At 40.8% G+C, this 20,509-nt stretch overlaps 2 protein-coding genes across 3 annotated transcripts in view; both read right to left on the bottom strand.

The window, feature by feature from the left end:
- Positions 1-1,022: 1,022 nt before the first annotated feature.
- On the bottom strand, positions 1,023-14,326 carry emilin2b (elastin microfibril interfacer 2b). The gene is given in 11 exon segments (XM_051940775.1): positions 1,023-1,778; positions 1,781-1,831; positions 3,276-3,392; positions 3,472-3,522; positions 3,599-3,652; positions 3,725-3,814; positions 3,817-3,933; positions 10,886-12,619; positions 12,746-12,927; positions 13,846-13,971; positions 14,120-14,326. Coding segments are annotated over 11 exon segments (2,919 nt in total). The 5' UTR covers positions 14,239-14,326; the 3' UTR covers positions 1,023-1,500.
- Positions 14,327-14,693: 367 nt separating this feature from the next.
- LOC110952619 (structural maintenance of chromosomes flexible hinge domain-containing protein 1) overlaps positions 14,694-20,509 on the bottom strand; it is a 28,362-nt gene continuing 22,546 nt past the window's right edge. For both annotated transcript variants that reach the window (XM_051940366.1, XM_051940367.1), the window contains exons 39-47: positions 18,474-18,593; positions 18,200-18,285; positions 17,986-18,108; positions 17,718-17,899; positions 16,119-16,228; positions 15,604-15,674; positions 15,354-15,522; positions 15,092-15,250; positions 14,694-15,000 (exon numbers count right to left, since the gene is read on the bottom strand). In XM_051940366.1, coding sequence (XP_051796326.1) covers positions 14,897-15,000; positions 15,092-15,250; positions 15,354-15,522; positions 15,604-15,674; positions 16,119-16,228; positions 17,718-17,899; positions 17,986-18,108; positions 18,200-18,285; positions 18,474-18,593 — 1,124 coding nt within the window. In that variant the 3' untranslated portion in view covers positions 14,694-14,896. The remainder of the gene's footprint in view (positions 15,001-15,091; positions 15,251-15,353; positions 15,523-15,603; positions 15,675-16,118; positions 16,229-17,717; positions 17,900-17,985; positions 18,109-18,199; positions 18,286-18,473; positions 18,594-20,509) is intronic.

Raw genomic sequence — 20,509 nt, 5'->3', positions numbered from 1 at the left:
TTTGCTGATGTTTTTGCCAGATGTTGCTGTTGTGAAAACTGCAGATATTAATGTCTTTCTGTTTGTGTTTATCTTCATGTTCAGTAACAGCTCATCAGTCACTATTTACCGCATTCTTTCTTATGAAAGTGATAACTTTGTGTGAAGAAACCACACAGTATTTCATAGTTTTTGAAGTTCACTTTTCAACGAAGACCCACTTGCTGCTCCTGCTGCTTCAGGTCTTTTTTCAGGTAGATTGTTGTGATTACCTTGTAAACCAGTTTACATTAAGATGTAACCATTAAAGCACAATGGATGACTGAAGGTTCTTATGAATGTGTTGGACTGTTTGAGGGGTGAGATTGAAAACATGAATGATTTGTATAGAGCGTTAAAACTGTAGATTTGCTGTAATAAACTAGTATAATGTATTTAATGTTTATTATTGTATTGACAAATAGGTAAAACCGATGTCTAATGTGGATGATGCTTAATAAAGTCTGTATTTGAAGATGGAAGCTTATTTTGTACATTTAGCACCAACATGATGAGAATGTCATGTCATTTTAAGACATATTTTCTAGTTTGAGATAGAAAAAGCCTCCAGCAATGAATGTATTTCGATATAACGCCTCTGAAGTCATGGACACGCAACTGTGGGTTACAAGTTAAAACAAATTGTATCTACAAAGGTGATGCAGTTTTGTTGTTTTTTAAAATATTAAAGGGAAAACTCAGATTACCGGCAGATATTTTTAACCCTCATGTTGTCCTGCGGGTCAAAATTGACCCGTTTTAAAGTTTGAAAATGTGGAAAAATATATATTTTCACAGTGAAACTTCTGATGTCCACATTTTCAACATTTTTGGAAAATCTTTGAACATTTTGGTGGAAAAAAAATAATGTTAAAAATGTTTCTTTAAAGCATTCATAAAAAAAAAATCAAACCAAAATCCAGTGAAATTCGCCGGATTTTGGTTGATTTTTTATGAATGTTCTTAAAAGAAAATATTAGAAGTTTTACTGATATAATATGTAATCACTGTAGATATATTTCGGATTTTTTGGAAGATTTTTACTCATTTTTGAAAATATTTACAAGAATTTTCTTGCCAAATTTTAGGGATTTTTAAAAAATTAAACAAGGGAAATTTTTAAGGAATTATTGGAATTTTCTTCCTGAAAGTTTTGCAAATTTTAGAAATTTTGCTGAATTTTTTTCAGACAAGGAAACGATATTTTTTGGTGCCTGTAAATGAGGACAACAGGAGGGTTAAGCAAATATTTGGAAGAGCTAAATCAAAAACAAAAGTTTACAATTTAAAATCTAAAATAATTGCATTGAAACTATATATTAGTACTCATGATAGAAATAATCTCATTTGTTACTTGGAGACTTTCTTTCTTTTCCTTCTGGTGAACACGTCGTCCCTTCCTCCTGCAGTGTATCTCCACTATGGAACATCTCTGTACTCCACTTATGGCTTAACGTGTCGGCTGTGTGTGAAGTGGAGGAGCTACCGTTTTGAAGGGCTGGGGTAAAGAAGCACGGCGCTGAAAGACGACAGGATCTCAGGCGAGGCAGAGACGGCGAGCTTCCCGGCGGTCACCATGACTCCGGCTCGGTCTCCTCTCCTCAGTGACAGAACCAGACTCAGTGAGGTCGAACTGCTGCAGCCACACTGTTCATGTGAAAGAGGCGCAGCGACTCCAGACAGAAAACCTGCAGAGTCCAACCTCTGGATGCTCTGATTGGACACGGACAGAACCGCCTCGACCTTCTCGCCTCGCTGGCTGCGAGAACAGCTGTGACCAGGTAGCGACCGTCTGTAGGAACTGTGAAGATACCTGGAGACACAAGAAGATGCTGTAAATGCACCGATTCTCTTGGTCCAAACTTACAACTACTAGAGATTACCATTAAATTGTGCAGTCATTCATTTTTCCCAGAGGATTTCCAACTAATTTTATAATCTTGTGATTTTTTTTCCTGTGTCAACACAAGGTTTTCATATTTATGTTGGTCGTGAAATGTCTCAAAAAGATGATAAAAGTTATTAAGTTCAGGAAGGATTATATTCATGAAAAATATATATTGACTCATATGATTTGGGTAAATCAACAACTGGTGAGGATTTTTAATTAGGAGTGTTACATAACCAGCAGAACTGCATTTCTTTGAAAACGAAATACTGATAGCACGTTGATATCATAAATAATCCAGCACTGGTAACTGTTTGACACTCCAAGATGGAAGCATTGCACCTTAATGGTTGTTGCTGAACCTGCAAAAAGCATCGTCATTATTCTTTTTTTCCTGTTGTTGCTGTATAGTAGTCATTTGATTGACATAAAATTAATTTTGCTTAACGGTTTCTTTGATAGATCTGAAGATATGCTGCCTTTTTCTGTCTCCTGTCATACTAAGTTTAGCATTTTTTGTTCGTCAGACCACTGAAGGATGCCACTGTGGGTTTTTCTGATGCACTGCAGTGAGTTCTATTCATAGTTTTTCAGACATTTCATAGAACAAAGGATTGATTTGGGTTTGAAAAGCATGTTATCTTCAAAAAACAAACTCCAAAATGACATTTATTAGTCTGAAACTACAAAAACAAAGATTTAAAAAGAAATTTTATGGTAAACTAAACATTTAGCTCAATCAATCTGTCAGAAAACCAAATCTAAGCTTAAAGTTATATTTCATCAATGCCACTTTTTTTCTACATGTCTGATTTTTTTTTAAATGACCAAAAAATAAAGCATTAGTAGTAACCAGATTCTGTAAAAAACAAAAATCTGTGCTCCTCGGCACATCTGTGAAACACCAACAGGGACATGAGAAAAATTGAGGAACTTCTTGGCAGCACTGGGCTGAACTGCAGGCTGTGATGGAGATGAAGTATGGAAACAAGTTAGAAATGTAAGCTGTGAAATATCTCTAGCATATGTAGCCCCCAAAAAATGCTTACCATGTTGACTCAATTAGTTTCAATTTTATAAAATACACCCAACTTTAAAATGTATATATTTATGAACATTATAACTTCTACTGCACAAAAGCCACTTTGAGTTCTCCCTATTTCCAACCATGGTAGTGCTGTTTCCATGGAGGAGCAGGACTTTATATTAAATGTGACTAATGGCCTGAAACTGTTTGGGTTTGAAAGCATTAAAAACATCTGCATAGTCACTCTCAGATATCACTCTAAATTCAAATGTGCACAGACTGATAGATGAGGAGGAAAATGTGCTCATCTGTCTGGGTCAGTGAGGCTGCAGTAACAGATACCTGTTTGAGGGTCATAATGTCCTCCATCATTGATCAGCACTTTGTTAAATCGAATGATTCCAACATCTCCTTGGAACGGTGGAAGAGTCAGACCGGCTGAGAACGACACCTTCTCACCTGCAAACAGGAAGAAACATCACGTTAGCAAACATGACAGGAACGCACCCCGGAAGCTGAATAATGAATAAAATCAGACCTGAAGCTGCGACAGGTTTGTGAGCTGGAGGTCTGTGGGGCATGTTTACTACTGTGGATCAAACAGAAACAGTTTCACTCACTCTTCAGCAGCTCAGTCGTGATATAGCACTAAAAAACTTATCTACCTGAGATCAGAGGCATGCTGGTCTTTAGAGAGTCGGTAGGTTTGCTCGGTGAAGCTGTGAAATAAAACAAGAAGATGAGACACACGAATGATGCTGCGAGTGTTTGTGCAGGTAGCCGAGGCTCACCTGGAGCTCCGGCAAAACCCTGAACAGGCATCATGCTGCCGTCGGTCCCTCTGGGCAGCTTGGACTGGGTCATCTTGCCGGGGGGCCCGCCTCTCCGGTCTCCATCACAGGTGGCTGAGGGAGGGAGGCGTCCACGGGGCCCATCGGCACCGTGAGGCTCTGAGTTGAGCCCTGAGGAAGTCCAGCGGCCTCCACTCCAACCTGAACACCTGAACAGAGCAGACAGGCAGTGAGCGATGGGGGAGAGGCTGCAGGTCAGAGAGACACAGAGGTTTGGAGCTCAGATATGTAACAAAGCATGGTTGTTACTTCCAGTTAAAAACCTTGACATTATGCGCAGAAAATGCCAGCGGAGGTCACTTTTTATGAAGATAGATTTCATTTTTATGCTGTCATTCTCTTTGGAGTCTCAGTGCTGGTGATGTAACAGCATTAAAATAAATGACCTTTCAGACAGCCATAGTTATATCTCTTCTAATGCAGCCGTTACTGTAATTATACGGTGTTTCTGTGATAAATCCTTCCCACAGTAAACGTTTGGGCATGTTGAACATATGTAACCGATATTATTCAAAAAGCTGCGTTCAATCCATATGTGATGAAGATGAGAAGAGATAAATTCATTCATCCTGAAGGGAATTTTTGTGCCAGATGTTGCTTAAGAATTAAAACAGCTAAAGACTAAAAAGTGTATAATCATGACTACAAAACATCTGTCTGTGGCAGAAAAAGAGGTACATTTGGTAAAAAAAAATAAATAAAATAAGCGCTAGAAAAGAAAAGTAGAGAACTAATATTTCACATATTAGAAAGGGTTTAAAAGTGATTTACTACACTGGAGAAGTGATATTGCATTCAGCATGTTGATGTGCTGACTCACTGGAATGACTCACCAACATGTCAGAATGCCACCATTAATGCCATTAAACACACTATGCATGTGGGCCATTACATCTTAAATCATATTTTTCTGACAATTTCTGCCCGACCATTTCTGATTTGCCACAACTTTTCATTATTATAAATGAATAAAATATGTTTTTTTCATGAAGATATTTGTGAAAGCTGAGGAGCCAAAGCTTCCCAGCACAACACTGCACTGATCAGAGTCAATCACTTTACCTGCAGGTGGTTTTAATGTTGTGGCTGATCAGCGTACATGCATGAATGAATAAGAATTTGTTTTTAGTCTTGTGTATACATACAATAAGTAGGCAAATTACATGTATAGTGTAGTATATATATATATATATATATATATATATATATATAAAAAGCCTAATCACCTAAATAGTAGTGAGCTGTACAGATAAAAATTTCTGTCACAGAAACGTTTTGGTCATTTTACAGATTGTTTTCTGGAAATTCAATTAAGAACGTAGCTAAAATATGAACACATGACATGAACCTGACACTAATTTGTAACACTGCCCTCATTTGCTAAATGTAGGATTTACCAGTTTGGTTGGTGGTTAAGTTAAGAAAATCATGTTTACAAAGGAACAAACCAGGAGTCTGGTTCTATACTGACTGAAAGAAAAACAAGTAAAGCTCAATGAGCAACCTCAGAAACGTAACAAAGACTTGCTCTCAAGATAACAGGAAAGATTTGTGTGCTTTGCATGTTAAAGCAAATTTTTTGGGAAAGTTTATGTTGAATTGTGTCCACACATCCAATACAACTCTACCACAAACTAAAGTGCATTATAGCACTTATAAAATGCTCCTGGTATTTTTCCACTACATAAAGCAACACTGAAGTGTGTTTCATGACCTTTCGTGCAAAATCAAAGGCTGACAGATCTGACAGCTACAACATTTTCTATTGTACATTGTGATTTTTATGTTGTATCTCTAATTTTCACTTGCACCAAACATGCAATTGTGCTAATGTTTATGGTAGGGCTCCTGCTGAGTGTCAGAAACATCCTAACAGTGAGAGATTAGCTGAGCCTGTTATTAGGGACATAAACAGAGTAAATGACAACCTGCTGCTCCATCTGCTGTCAAACAGTGACTGACTCTAAATGGCTGCATTCCTGAGAAGAATCAACTAATCATCCGTCCAGGCTCGGGGCACATCGCCGCTGCTACTCTCTGGGCTACTAAACAGGCCCCAACTTTGCCGTCTAGAAAGGGAAAGCAGCACATAAAAGGAATACCAGCAGCATCCTGAGGCACGGCCACATGTTCAGCCGCCAGACAGCTTGTCCCCTCACCCCTCGGCAAAGGGTCATTTAGTATATAGAAGCCAGAAAAGTCTGCCTGTTAAATGGAACATGTGCAGAGAGACCGGCGAGTAGCTGTAAAACTGCACAGGGGGTAAGCCTGTGAGCATGCACATGTGTTTGTCTGGCTCCTCAGTCGTGTCCTTCCTCATATAAAGCGAGGTATGTGAGCAGACTTTGATCCGAAAACTGATTTTAGACCTACTCCCACAAGGACTAAAGAGCCAAACGCAGGATGTATGTCTGCGTGTGAGAGTGTTTGTCCCGATGAAAGAGGCGAGTCGTAAACAAATGCAGCTGGATCTGGCTGTCTTCTACCAAAGCAGCATGGGAAATCCTCTCTTTGCTGTTAGTCACTTTCCCTCCCTTCAGTTCCTGGATACAACAGCCCCTTGTGCCTCAAGAACTGCGCTTTCTACGTTACATAGCACATCATAATGACTGCACAGCTATTTGGTGAATGTTGACTTTATGAGTCACCAAAACACGACGGGCTTTGATTTAGGAATCCATAAATCCGGTCTCAGAATTCAGCGCTCCAAGGAAACCCAGGAGAGCAAAGCAGATTGATCTATTTCTTGCGCCAACGCTGCATAAATAACGTAACACCTCCTCTGTCAGGGCGGCAGGGTACAAATGACCAGCAACACTTAAGCAGCCAGAGCGATGCTGAGAACTTTATTGCTCTTGAGGACTTTCGGTCGGGTCCCATCTTGCTTGAGGTTCAACGAGGTTATCCATGTTTTGACCGCTGACCTCAGTATGTCCACCTTATCTCCTCAGGTCACTAAGCCACGAGCTGAACCACCGAGTCTTGTCAGAATCAGGAAAGCAAGCTTTCTTATCTAAAGAGGTTTCCATAATAGAGCTTTACGAAGTAGCCCTGAAGCCTCCTTATCAAGCACAGTTACACTTTGTAGTGTACGGTTCCCACATGTAAATACTGACGTAAATCTACTAAACATGCTAAATTGGACAGACAGCAGAGCTTCCACCGAGGACGATGTCATATTTCACAATCTGAACTAAAGTGGTGGAGATCTGCACCAGAATTTTACAGTGCGTTTCTTCTGTCTTCTCCAAGTTTAACGAAATCTGACCTGGCAGTTTTTTGCTGACAGACAAACAGACCTTCATCTCTGCTCTTGTTTCACTGGAAGAATGAGAAATCAAGAATGGGTACAATAAGCTCCAACCTGAGAGCCAAACGTCAAATAAACAAAAGTTATGTTTACTTCAGTGTTTCCCCAGATACACAGCTCGTCTTTTGACATCTAATCAATGCGCAGAAAGTATTTCTTTCCTCATACAACATGTTCTACACTTGTTTTTTAGAAGCAATGAGCATCAAGTAATGTTTCCATCCATGATCGTTAGCTTGCAGTCTTCATCGCCATCTCTGCAGGCTAATATCTAAAAATGGTACAATGAAGAAACTTGGTGTGTGTTGCATTGACTGTGTAGACACATGCGAGTCTACTAGTGGGAAAAAACTCCACAGGGTCCCAATTTCTCAAGTGTTTGAGAAATTGGTTAATTTTGACTAAAAACAAAGGAGCATCAACTGCATCTTGCCGATCTTCATTAACGATTAGTTTATTCTGTAGTCATGGAGGAAAATTGTGAAATGCCTGCTGAAAATGGACCCCCTATGAAGACATTTGTGGCTCAGTTTATCTAGTACGATTTCTGCAGCCTGTTTGCTAGCAGTTAGGTAGCTGGCTTCCCTGCAGCATCGCTGACCTCACGGTTGAAAACAGATTGCCGTTTCCTCGAACCGCCAACAATTCATTCATCTTCTGTCTTCTCAGTTGCCTTGCAAGCTGTTGCATTTTTTCACCATGCCGAGTCTCATAGTGGCGCCGAAGATTAAATTCCTTGCTTGCATACACACCAAGTGCACAGGTTTGTCATTCACCTCAGTGAACGAATAGGAAGTGGTCCATTTGTTCTTGGAAAATCCTACACTCGATGTAGACTTTTTTCTTTGAAAACCCAAATAGAAAATAGACAAAATGTCACTGACAGACCCGGAATCTGTATTGCTGCCATCTGCCATAAGCGCCGAGTCACGGTGCCGCGTCACGCCCAGGCGTGAACTAACCGTGACGTCACCCCGTAGGTTTCAACGCCGAGAAAATGAAGCCCGGATTTTGCTACTTCCTGGTCGCCATTTTGGATTGTTTGGAGCCAGTGACGTAAAAAGCGTCATCAAACAGACTGGACCGAAGAGCAACTAGGGGCAGAACCAGTCTATGGGCGGGCCTTACTGCAGCCAGACCGCTGAAAGCCTCGCCCTAAAGGATCTGTCAATCATTCCAGACAAGACTGTCTATCAAGTATAAGCCACGCCCCCTGGCTCCGCCAACTTAACGATTTATTTAAAATTCAGCATTGATTTATTTTAAGATCGGCCACCTGATCTCTCATTTTGACCATGAAAACTAACGGGAAAAAAATCCTGAGCTGTAGAAAATCAGTCTATCAAATTTAATTTTTCCGGTGATGAATTGGGGTCTATGGAGCAAAAACTTTTTGGAGCCAACCCTAGCGGACGGCGTGATATTGCAAGTTTTTGACACTTCCGGGTGGGCTTCATTTTTGGAGCCAGATGCTACGTCCATCTTTATAAACAGTCTATGGTCACGCTGTCCGCTCCCAATGAGGCGGAGCGCCCTCAACTGACAATATGGGAACTGCAGTTTGATCACAATATTGTTGGCTCAGCTGATTCACCAATGGCTTCCATATTGAGCTGAGGAGCACAGATTTTAGTGTTTTTTAAAGAATCTGGTTCCAACAAACTGGTGATTAATTCAATCTTAGATTTGGTTATTTTGATTAGTTCAATGACTGATTTTTAAAGCTGTAAATTTCTCTGTTTTAACAGTTTCTGGTTCCCATAAAAGGTGGAATTTAGTTTTTTTAAGATAAACTTTTCAGACCTGCTGGCAGACTTTGGGCTTGGGAAGAATTCACTTTTATGCTGAGTTTTTATGCAGCTCTGAGGAAATGAGCAACTGTTTGATGTACTTTTTTCATTATTAATGTGGTTATTAAATAAAAAAATAGACTGTCATACAAAATCTCACTGGCTTATGCATTTCTTTTATGACTTACCAAGCAACAATAAATTAATTCTTGCAGATTGCTGTTAGCATGCAATGAAAGTTACAAAGTGATTGAAGAAATGACAGATTACAGCTCCTCTCATTCTTTTCCTGACCCGCTCTGTTAAGGTTAACAACTGGTATGACATCATGGTAAACATTGACGGATGGGCCTCTGGGACCTCAGTGCAGCTTTGACTTTCACAGTGTTTATTTCAACAGAAAAGGAACTCAGCCATGGACACCAAAAGAGTGAGTAAACTGCAGATGGAACCAAAGAAAAGACACAAAGAAATGTAGCAACACTAAAGAGACTGCAAGGATATAAATGTCGATCCAGTAGCACCTAATCTAAACACACTTGGCTTTGAAATAAAGAGCAGTCCCTGAGAGGGGATCCCTGATAAACTGTGCGCTGAACTCTCTGAGACAAACTCCTCCAAGCAGCATTTTCCAGGCTCTTCAGATAAGCAGGGCGGGAGACGGCAGGATGAGGTAGCTGACGGAGCAGGGACAGCGAGCCAAGCAGAGAGAGGCCTCCAACATCTCTGAGAGCGAGTGGAAACTGTGAATAATTGCGCTCTCGCTTGCGGAACTTCCCAATGACAGGTTGATGAATTAAATGCCACATAATGACAAAAAGCATGGGTGGTAACAGCTCTAAGTCATCGCAGGCTGAGTGGCAAAATGAGCAAACTGGCATCTCACAGCGGCACAGATGAATCTGTTGGCCTCACTTGGACTGAACAAGAATGATTTGATTCCTCCTGTTAACTTTCTATTATGTTCCGACTGCATGCTGCATCACCTGCCCATAAACCAGTGACTGAAACTAGCTGGTCCCAGAGGAAGAGCCTCAGCTCGTAAACATTATGGGCGTGCGTCTAGTTCGCATTTACAACCGCCAAGTCCAGCTCGGTCTCACAGGTACCATTAGTGAGCAGACTCATAGGAGAAGTATGCAGCATATGCACTGATATGAACATCTACACTGTCAAGCATCTTCCTAGCAACAAAATCCAGCATTACTGATAAACAAATAGCTACAGATCCCCATAATATTAAACTAGGTGAGCAGGACCACCCCTGATGTTCTCATTTAAAGTAATGAAAACGTTTTACACCCAGAAAAATGCAACACACCCAGGTATAAGGTTTACTGGCAAACACACACATAAATGCACACTTGGATGCACAAATAAGCCTGGTGAGCACTATTTCTTCATGCCAAGGCATTGCTCAACACAAGTGGGGTCTATTAAATCAAGCATGTGTGTTTAATAAAGGCCGCCTGCTTTAACTGAGAACATGGTTAAATGAAAATCCAACTTCCTCTCACTCACACACTGAAGCACGGTCCAACAGTTCAGCCTCTCCAATAACACCGTCAGTCTGGGATAAACAAATGAGATGTGTAGTCCAGGCAATGATCTAAAAGGCCAGGAAATATTGCAGCTATTTGATTACTATCTCAAACTTCTACTATTAAAACTTCTGTGGATAATAAATCAAATTTCGCCTGATGAAAACTTGGAAAATTTGGCCTAAAGCAAGATGATGTAACTATGAGTAGTGGCATTTCCAGGAAAGCTAGAAGTAGAGAATATTTAGGTCAGTAGGCTGAGGCAGTAATGTTTATTATACCATGTTTATTATACCAGGAGTTAATGTTAGCATCCCAAGCAGGCACTTGTACAGGATCAAGTGGATTTTTTCATATTTTTGCTTCTGGACTCAACTTTTTGTGTTCGAAAGTGTCGCTGAGAGCAAAGTCATCCTTCAAAGTGCCTGGTAATGTTTGGATTCCTGCACAGACAGCTTACCTTCATTCCCTGGAGAGCCGTTTGTTAGCAGCTGGAGGTCTCTGGCTACCTCTGAGATGTGGTTCTGCAGGGTTTGACAGGTTCCCCTCAGTCCTCCGAGGTCTCGAGCATGAGATCTAGCCGTGCTGTTCAGCTGGTTCACACAAGTCCACAACCCAGTGACGTGTTTATTCAGGCCCTCTTTGATCCTCTGGAGGCTACCAGAGATGGGATCCAGCTTGCTGCATAAAGCCTCCACATTAACAACGCGGCTGTCCATGTGGGCGATTTCCCCCCCGACATCTTGCGTTTTTTCCCTGCAGCGGTCGGCCTCAGCTTTCACCTCCCTGCCCAGCTCATCCAGCCGCTGTCTCAGTTCCTCGTGCTGTGTTCTGTGGAGCTCCAAAAGCTCCTTGGCCTCCTGCTGAGTCCCTGTTTTAACCTCTCCCCAGGTGGAGTTGAGGCTGTTCGGGGTCTGAGACTGCTGCTGGACTATATCTGATAGTGAGTCCTCCAGTCTGCCCACACGGTCTTTCAAGTAGCTTAACTCGTCCTGTACATTCTCAGCTCCACTTCCATTTGTCTGGCCTTTTAGATGAGTCTCGATAGCATCTACAGCAGTTTTGCAGCTCTGGTATTCCTGCTGAATGTTTTCTACAACAGTCATATTAACTTTACATTCTTTCGAGCACAATTGGTCCAAGTCATTGAGTCTGTCCTCCAGAGTCTGAACAGAACCTTTTAGGGAGTTAATGTCCCTCTCTGGCTGACCATCTGATGGGGAGTTAGTGTTTGTATCCATCAACAGGGCAGTGAGTCGGTCCTCCATGGAGCCCAGTTTGTCCTCCAGAGTGTTCGTCAGATCTTTGATGGCCTCCGCCTGTTCTTTCCTCAACTTTTCCTCTACTGAGAGACACTGCACCACAGTCTTCTCTGATGAGTTCAGATGGATTTCACGCTGCTCCATATGAGCCACAACAGAGTTAGATACTCGGTTGTCTTCCTTTCCTGGATCAGTCAACTTGTTCTTAAGGTCCTGGATCTCACTGCGGAGGTCACTTTCCTTGGACTCCATGAGCTCAGCCAGGCTGAGGTAGTTGACTTCCTGTCCTTCACACTGTTCCTGAACTGACATGATTTTATAATCACAGGAGTTCTTCAAGTCTGCCATTTTGATTTCTATACCCTCCATCAACTCCTCTCTCAGAGCTCGGATCTTATCGTCCAGGAAGGCCCGCAGGTCTGCATCGATGGCTGGGGGAGGAAGACGAGGAGTGGACAGCGGGGTCTGGCCAGCTTCCATTAACAGACGAATTTGTCCATCTTGGTGGTTGACACGACCCAGCAGGTCTTCCAAGGTGTTGCTCTTGGACTCCAGCTCATGTGTGACCTGGTCAATCTTGCTCATGACCTCGTCCATCGCCACTGTCCTCTCGTCAAAAGAGAAGTCCTGCACCTGAACGGTTTCGGTCTCTGCGCCCCGTGCGCTGGCAGGCTGCTTGAGGTTGTTCAGCAGCGTAACCAGCATCTTACTGGCGTCCTCCTGGAAGTCCAGTCTCAGATTGGAGGACATGTCTGTCATTCTTGCCTGCATGTCGAGGACCATCTGGGAAAGTCGCTGCACCTCCTCCTCCAGGTGTTGTGGACTCTGAGACCCTCCGTGACCTTGTTGTGGCCTGTGACCCGTCTGACCTCCAATCTGTCCCACCCCTCCCCATGGATGGCTTCTCTTGCCTTCTGGTTGCTGATTTGGCGCTACAGCAAGAAATAACAGTTAGAACACAGGAACATAAATGAATATATTTTATGTCATTTAAGAAGCTACTTTAATTTTATATGTTTTTGTGCTTGATTTCCTTTGATTATAATCAAGCCTTTTACCTTGTGGAGCAGGAAAATGTCCAGAGGGGGAGGGAGCATGAGGCAAACGCTCTACTTGGAGCAGCTTCATGTCTTTCACCTCTTGGCAGTTGTGGCCCTGGTACCCCGGGCAGCACCTCCACTCCAGCTCTGTTACAGTCTTGTAGGCAATTTTGTACACGGGCCTAAAATGTGTTTGATATCTAGTTGGAACACAACACACACAAAGATGTAAATGCATTCAAGATTCTTGAATGTGTACACAGGAAATATATCCCATGTGATTCTAATCAAATAACAGAAATAAAAACTCTGCTCAGATTTATGCACTTCTTCCTCCCAGTTAAATAATATAACCTTCGATAAACAGTGTAGTAAAATCAGTCTGTTGACAAGATAAACACTGCTCACATTTGCAATTAATCAATCATGCAGTTAGGAGGAAGCAGCTTAATACTTTGCACCACTTCCACTCATGGGGACTCCGTTGGCCTGCCAGCCTGTGATTAACTGCATATCATTAGTGTTTTTGTTGTCCAGTGAACACTGAGGGCAGAGTCAGAGCAATGTGTTTGCCATTCATAAACACAGATGTCTGAATATGATGCTTTGTGTTTTGGAAAATTCTGCTAGGAATTATTTTAAAATTTATTAGTGCTTATTAAAAGGAAAAACCAAAGCAAATAAGTGCATTGTGAAATAATGATGTCTGTAGATTCTCAGTCATCGAGATCATGGTAATAATTGGAGCTTAACAGAGAAGTAACTGAATTTAAAATGAAGTCCAGTTACATTTTACTGAAGCTCCTATGAAACATTGATGTAATAATACATATGCAGCAATGGGATTATGTTTTTAAATAGCCTTGTTACTTTTGCCTTAAGTAGCAGAATGAAAAAAAGAGGTCACGAACACGCACTTTAAAGAGGAAAGTTGAACTGTAGGCACAGGAAGTCCAAATGCATACAGTAAAGTTGGCAACAGACTCAGTAACAGGCATTTGCAGTTCTCTCCTAATTGTATGCCAGTGAAATAGGCATTGTTTCATATTGTACAAAGCACTGACAAAAGCAAACTCTATCCACCCTTCACCCAATGCCAAGCACCTCTGGGAACTTACATCACTTGTTGCGCGCAGTTCGGCAGCTCCAGTGGACACGGTAAGACCTCCGGCTGCACGAAGCTCTCCGTGCCTCCCACGACGGCACAGCTCACGTTCTTGTGCACAACGTAGGCACACCAGTTTCTGCAGAAAATGACTTGTTAATCGCATTTTGGTGCACAGCAGAAGTCCGCAGCGCGTATCCATGGGTTACCATTACGCACAGATAGAAGAAAAAAACAACATTAACTTCTAAACAGGTTAGAAATGAAACGCATCCAAGTTTACTCACTTGTTCCTTTGTCGTGTTTCGGTGCCAGAATAAGGATTCCCCTGAAACATGCTATACTGGAAAGGTGAGCCACTGATGAAAGGGAAAGTTAGTAAAAAGTGAAGAAGTCCGTGCTTCATTGTTGAAATATTTATATCCTTTGAGATTCGGATCAGCAGTAAAGTCTGCGGTCTGGAGATGAGTCAATGCTCTGCGGGTTGCTCCCTCTCTGTGGTGCGCAGATCTAACCGAGCTCCTTCCAGCGTTCTTGGATGTGACGTTTCGGGACCCCCTCCAGCACTGACAGAAGCCTCTTCCCCCCCCCCCCCCCCCCCCCCCCCCCCGTTTTCTCACATCTCTCTTTCACACACACAATCCACATCCAGCTGTCTCTCCCATACAACAACAGTGTCATCGGCCAGCAGATTATCCGCACTTACATTTGGATAATGATCGTTTTTGTTTCAGTGGCACCGTAATTACTCCGTGCGTAAAATGTGCGCGTCAGATCCACCGATAGGAGGTTCTATATTTATACGTTTTGTACTTCACTGAGGTTAGCACTGAGTAGAAGTAATCACACAGACATGTGATATTTGAATAAAGAACCATTTTATAGGCACATGTATGTTTAGAACAGGAGATAATTGATGAGTAATTGATCACTCATCCGCTGTTCTGTCGCAAAACTGTTAAAACATAGAAAAAAATAACAAATCTGGAACAAAAATGACATTAATTACTGCAGCTCAAAATTAAAAATCAAGAAAATTACAAACGAAGCTTGAGCTCAAACTCTCAGGTTGGATTAAAGAGTCTCTGCCTTGGTCTTTTTGTCACGATGTCAGATGGCTCACCAGCATCCTCAGCACCTCGTTTCACTGGTGTTACAGGTGTTGAAGCTGGAAGAAGAACAGAGAGTGGTTACACATCAAGAATATTCTAGGAATAAAAAAAAAAGCAAAAAGCTCACTCCATGGTCAACAAACCCACCAAGTTGTCTGTCAATGTCCTCCAGCAGCTTCTTCTTTTCTTCCAGTTCTTGCTTCTTCATCTTCATTTCAGGAGAATAAAGGTTTTTTAAGTGATCATTTCGCTCCTTTTCTGCCTCCTCCCTCTTTCTCACAGCTATCTGGTACTGTTGGAGCAGCTCTGTCCAAAAATCCCCCAAGAAACACATAAGTTAAACCACAATCTGACTGAATAAGACCAGAAAAATAAGCTTTAAATAAAATATGAGTACAGGAGTAGTCACCTATGTCGTTTCTTAGAGTGTGGTAGGTTTGTGGGAGGGGGGCTCCAAACATTGGAAACATCTGCGTTGCTGGGGCTTTGTTCTGTGCACCTCCAAACTTGCCCTTGGCGCTGACTCTGTCCCCCTGCCTGGTCAGGATGGTGGGACACGGTGACTTGTTCTGCACCACCTGTAAGAAACGGCTCATTTAGAGGAAAAACGACCACCAGCCAGTTAACACCACACCGTTCTGTCAGTAAGCGTCACTCACCGCTCTCCTGTAGCTGTTTGCAGATTGCAGGTCATCAATCAGAATAGTATCTCCCAGGATGTTTTTAAACACTTGAAGGGAAAAATAAAAGCCGGAAACATTCAGATGTTGTAGCTTTATTTTAAGCATTAAAAAACTTCCATACTCATGTTTCTGCTACACCAGGGCAAGCTATAATAAATCTAAGCAACAACTACCCTGAATTGTAATAAATACCAACTTTTACCCGTGAAAAAGAGAAGTCTAAGCAATAGAAAGTTATTTGAATTTGTGGAAAGAAGCCCAGATTTCTGCTCCAGAGACAGTGCCCCCAGAAAGGAACCCCCCTCCACCTGGTGAGGTTGGATCCCAGGTGGAAATATTTACTCTGAACTCTGCAGGAGTGGCAGGGAAATACAGAGATCTGGACGCCTCTGGGCAACCACACAGGTTCTGGACTCTACCATAAGCCTGGCATGATACAACAACTCTGTAATGTGACACCGAGCAGCAGAAATCCATCTAAGGCAGCTCACCGATGCCACAGCTCTCCTGTTCGTTGGGGCAAATCAGCAGCTCTCTGGCATAGACCGGGTTCCCAGGCGGATCAAAGAGGGTATGGCCATTTCTGATATGTGGCAGGGGCCTGCAAGCAAATTAAATTTTAATATTCTGAAGTTTTGCTCTAAAAGTAGAAAAATCAAACCACGGATGTTCATTTTTTCACTTCTAGATTGACAGCACCATGCAAGTGTTTGTGACAAATGAAGAGGAAAAACTCATGTAAGTGCTCAATCTTTCCAACTTTAAGCCATAAAGGCCTTTATGGCTTAAAGCTAGTAAAAAAAAAAAAAAAAAAAAAAACTTTTTTACTAGTTAATCCATGCAGAAAAAAACAGTCATTCCAGTATATTGTTAGTTAATTTGCAGACAGTAAACATCAGTAAGTTTACCATTACTTTGACTCATGTTTACACACAATAAGGGCTCTAACTAATGATTATTGTCACTATCAGTTTGCTAAATGTTTTTTTGACTAACTGACTGGATGTTTGGTCTCCAAAATGTAACAAAATGTGGGTCAGTTTCCCAGTGTGGCATTTTCACGTCTTGAACAATCCTAAACCAGAGTTATTCAGTTTAATAGAAAATTCTGCATTTGATGGACAACAAGCTCTTTCTGCATATTTGCTTTAAAAAGGACCCATCAAACAATCATTTCTAGAAGATTCCCAGGTTAATTTCCTTTTTATCAACCAATCAATAATCTCACTGATAAATGCAGTTCAAAGTAATATTATGTTGCATGTTAATTAGAGCTGGAATGATAAACTACATCGTCTAGTATTTAGGTGTCACAATCTTCTGTTTTTTCTCTTGTGACTGCTGGTGATACAAAATGAGACATTAACTTTTTATCAAAAACGATTTCTTGCAGTTCAAACAGTAACATGGTGCAGACTCTTCTAACTAAACTGCACTTTAGTAAAACTAAAACACACCAATACCTTATCATAAACAAAAATAAAAGCTTCTAACTGAAGGAAAAACATTTTAATTTCTAGAACTGTACAATGTGTTTTACCAAATCAGTCATCAGCTTTATTGAAACTGGATAAAACACTCAACAGCAGTACTTTGGTCTTTATAGTAACTGTCAGCAGTGCACCTACAACTACAACAAAGAACAGCAGGAAGGAAGCTGCTCTCCCTCTTATATGTGTGATAACAATAATTTTTGTCACCATTATTTGTACAGGAAACTAACATGAAAGAGAACAACTGTGTTGATGAATTGTAGCTATGAAGGAGGAAGATTTATTTTCAGAATTCGGCCGTTTTATTGCTCAAGTTTCAAAGCATTCAATCATTTGCTGGATAATTTTCTGTAATGTCGCTGTAGGCGCTCTTATTGCCGACTCTGAGACAGCCTGTTTAAGAAGGAACTGCCACCAGATCTTTAAATTACTGTTGTTGTAACGCTCTGTGTAGAAGAAGGCTTAAAACAGGAAAGACTATAATAAAAGGACACACATCCGGAAAGCTACTCAGACGCCAGCAGCAGCAATGAAATGAATGATGGTGTTTATCATCAAAGTTTAACGTTCATTTTAAAACAATCATGTGTGTTTAACCTGTTTCCTGGTGGCACAAACACGCTGTCCAGAGCCATGACCTGCTGCCTGCCCTGCGTTTCTCTATGGATCCTCTCTGCTGCTTCTTTAGTTTTGGTTATGATACAGTCCATGTCACCACTGATGTGCCAGGAAATAACCCGCGCAGCAGTATCGTCCTCCACAAAGGCCAGGTGGCCAACCTGCGTTCAAAAGGTAAAGGGTCAAACACATCTCCACAAAATAAAACCTGAAAAACCACTCAAATGTTTCTTAAAGGTGCCATTACCGTTCCCAAAACATCCGGCTGCAACATAAAGTTCTCACGTATGGAGCACGATCTTCTGGGCATTTTCAGAATTTTGTCAACGTCTGCACTCTTCTTATTTATGAGTGTGTCGATAGTTTGGCTCTACAAAGAATTAGAAGTGCACAAATGTCATCTCCAGATACATACATGTGAGACTAAATTTCTACATGTGCAGATAGAATGAATAACTTACAGATACAGGTTGTGTGATTGTCATATTCCTTTTGTGCAGCTCATTTCTAAGGTTGTTCTCTTTACTACTTGCAGTCAGGTGTTGAGCTGGTATGGGAGAAGCATTTGGAATTAGAGACACTTCAGTCACATATTAGCAGAATCAAAAATATGGCCATTATATTCTTCATCATTAGATGTTAAAAACAGATCAGGATTTGGTGGCTGATACTCATTTAGTGATGAGCACTAACTGACCTTAAACATCAACTTATTTTCAACAAATCAAATCTTACTTGTCAGCAATTTAAGGAGTTCTGTAGAGGTCAGAAAGATGTCTTCATATGCAGCAATAGCAAGAGTGAGCTCATCTTTCTGCTTGGTCAGTTGAGAGATTTTGGCTTGGTTGTCTGCATCTAAAAGGAGAAACATCAGAAGGTAAGGTTCAAATAGCACCGCAAGGCTGCACCACAAAGTGAATATAATGTTTGAGTGAGATCTGTTGAATCTAAAGCCAAACATTTCAACGTCATGACTCTCTTTTAAGCTGGCTAGATCATCATGGTGAACTGACGCTGGTCCAGAGAAGGTTCTGCTGAGAGTTTTGACTGTAAAAAGTCACTAGTTCTTTCCCTGGCAACATTCTCTATCAGAGGAACTGATGTGGAAATAAGTCGTATCTGCATACCTGTTGAGCTGTACGTTATTGGTACCACTGAACAAAGACATACAGTTACACTATTACACACTACATGTGTTGCGTTGCCTACATGGATTCAGCAGGTGATGCAGCAAATGTATAAATACACTTTTATGTTTGTTCCTGCTTTGCTGTCAAGTCCATTTTACACTTTTGGTATGACAGCTAACAGTAGACAGATCTGAAAATTGATTATTGAGATTTTTCAATCAATAACACTGATTTCACTGCCACGTATCTTTATAAGGGAACAGTAACAGACCTGAATGTACTGTTAAATCTCATGTTTAAATGTATGAAGTTCTAATGTGCAGTGGCTATTGCAAATAAACAGCTATATGATATGTACTCAGTGGTTAAAGGAATATATATTTAACTTGCATGATTAACAGTTTTCTGCAAGTATTCATCTCTTGCACCTTTAATACAATAAGCATTGTTTACCATAATAAAACGTTACATTCCTCATAGTTCTCAATTGCAATAACCTGGTGCCTACTGCTGTGATACTCATTATCTCTGATTGGGATTTTAGGTTTTGTCGATCCAGCTAACATTAACCCTCCTGTTGTCCTGATTTACAAGCATCAAAAAATATTGTTTCCTTGCCTGAAAAAAATCCAAAAATTCAGAAAAAAAAAAACACTCCAAATTTCTGAAAATTTGCAAAACCTTCCGGAAAAAATTCCAATAATTCCATAAAAGTTTCCCTCAAAAGTTTCATTTTACAAAAATCCCCAAAATTTGGCAAGAAGATTCTTATAAATATTTTCAAAAAATGAGTAAAAATCTTCCAAAAAAAAAAATACTAAAAATATCTAAAGTGATTGCATATATATCAGTAAAATTTCCGATATTTTCTTTAAGAACATTCAGAAAAAAATCAATCAAAATCCAGCAAATTTTGCTGAAATCTAAATTTTGCAAAATCCAGCAAATTTTGCTGAATGTTCTTAAGAAACATTTTTAACATTTATTTTTTTTCCACCAAAAAATGTTCAAAAAATGTCCCAAAAATGCTGAAAATGTGGACATCAGAAGTTTCACTGTGAAAATATTTTTCCTTTTCCCACATTTTCAAACTTTAAACCAGGTTAATTTTGACCCGCAGGACGACACGAGGGTTAAGAAAGTCCGCCAATAATAAACTTACTTCATTATACACCTCTAAGCTCTGCATTGGTGCTGGTATTAGGTCCTCCCTCTGTTTAATGCTGGATCAAGTTAGTTAATAAGTTATTACTCACACATATGACCAGTTTACACTGAAGTCACAGAACGGTTCTAGCTATCTGGTGCCTTGTTAACTGTCATTTTGTTCACAGTAGAGAAAAGCAGATTTCCATTTTCATACTTGATATGTCTGTTGGTATCACAACTGGGAGGGTCAACAACCATAAAACTAGCTATCAAAGTTGACTGTTTTGCTATTGTTGAGGAGAGACAAAAGAATTCAGCTTAACGACCCTTTAAACTCATGAAAGACAAGGAAGATGTGAATCTGTGGTTTAAACATATTTTGAGTGCCTGTCTGGAAAATACTTAGGTTGATACAAAGGTTTTCTTTGAAAGGGATTTTTAATTCCATTTATACAGCTCTACTGCGGTGAGTTTGTAAGAAAAAATTAGACG

Source organism: Acanthochromis polyacanthus, chromosome 20 (genome assembly GCF_021347895.1).
Source record: "Acanthochromis polyacanthus isolate Apoly-LR-REF ecotype Palm Island chromosome 20, KAUST_Apoly_ChrSc, whole genome shotgun sequence".
Taxonomy (NCBI): Eukaryota; Metazoa; Chordata; class Actinopteri; family Pomacentridae; genus Acanthochromis; species Acanthochromis polyacanthus.
The sequence above is the reverse complement of the archived record's forward strand: the minus strand, read 5'-3'. Positions and strand labels throughout refer to the sequence as shown.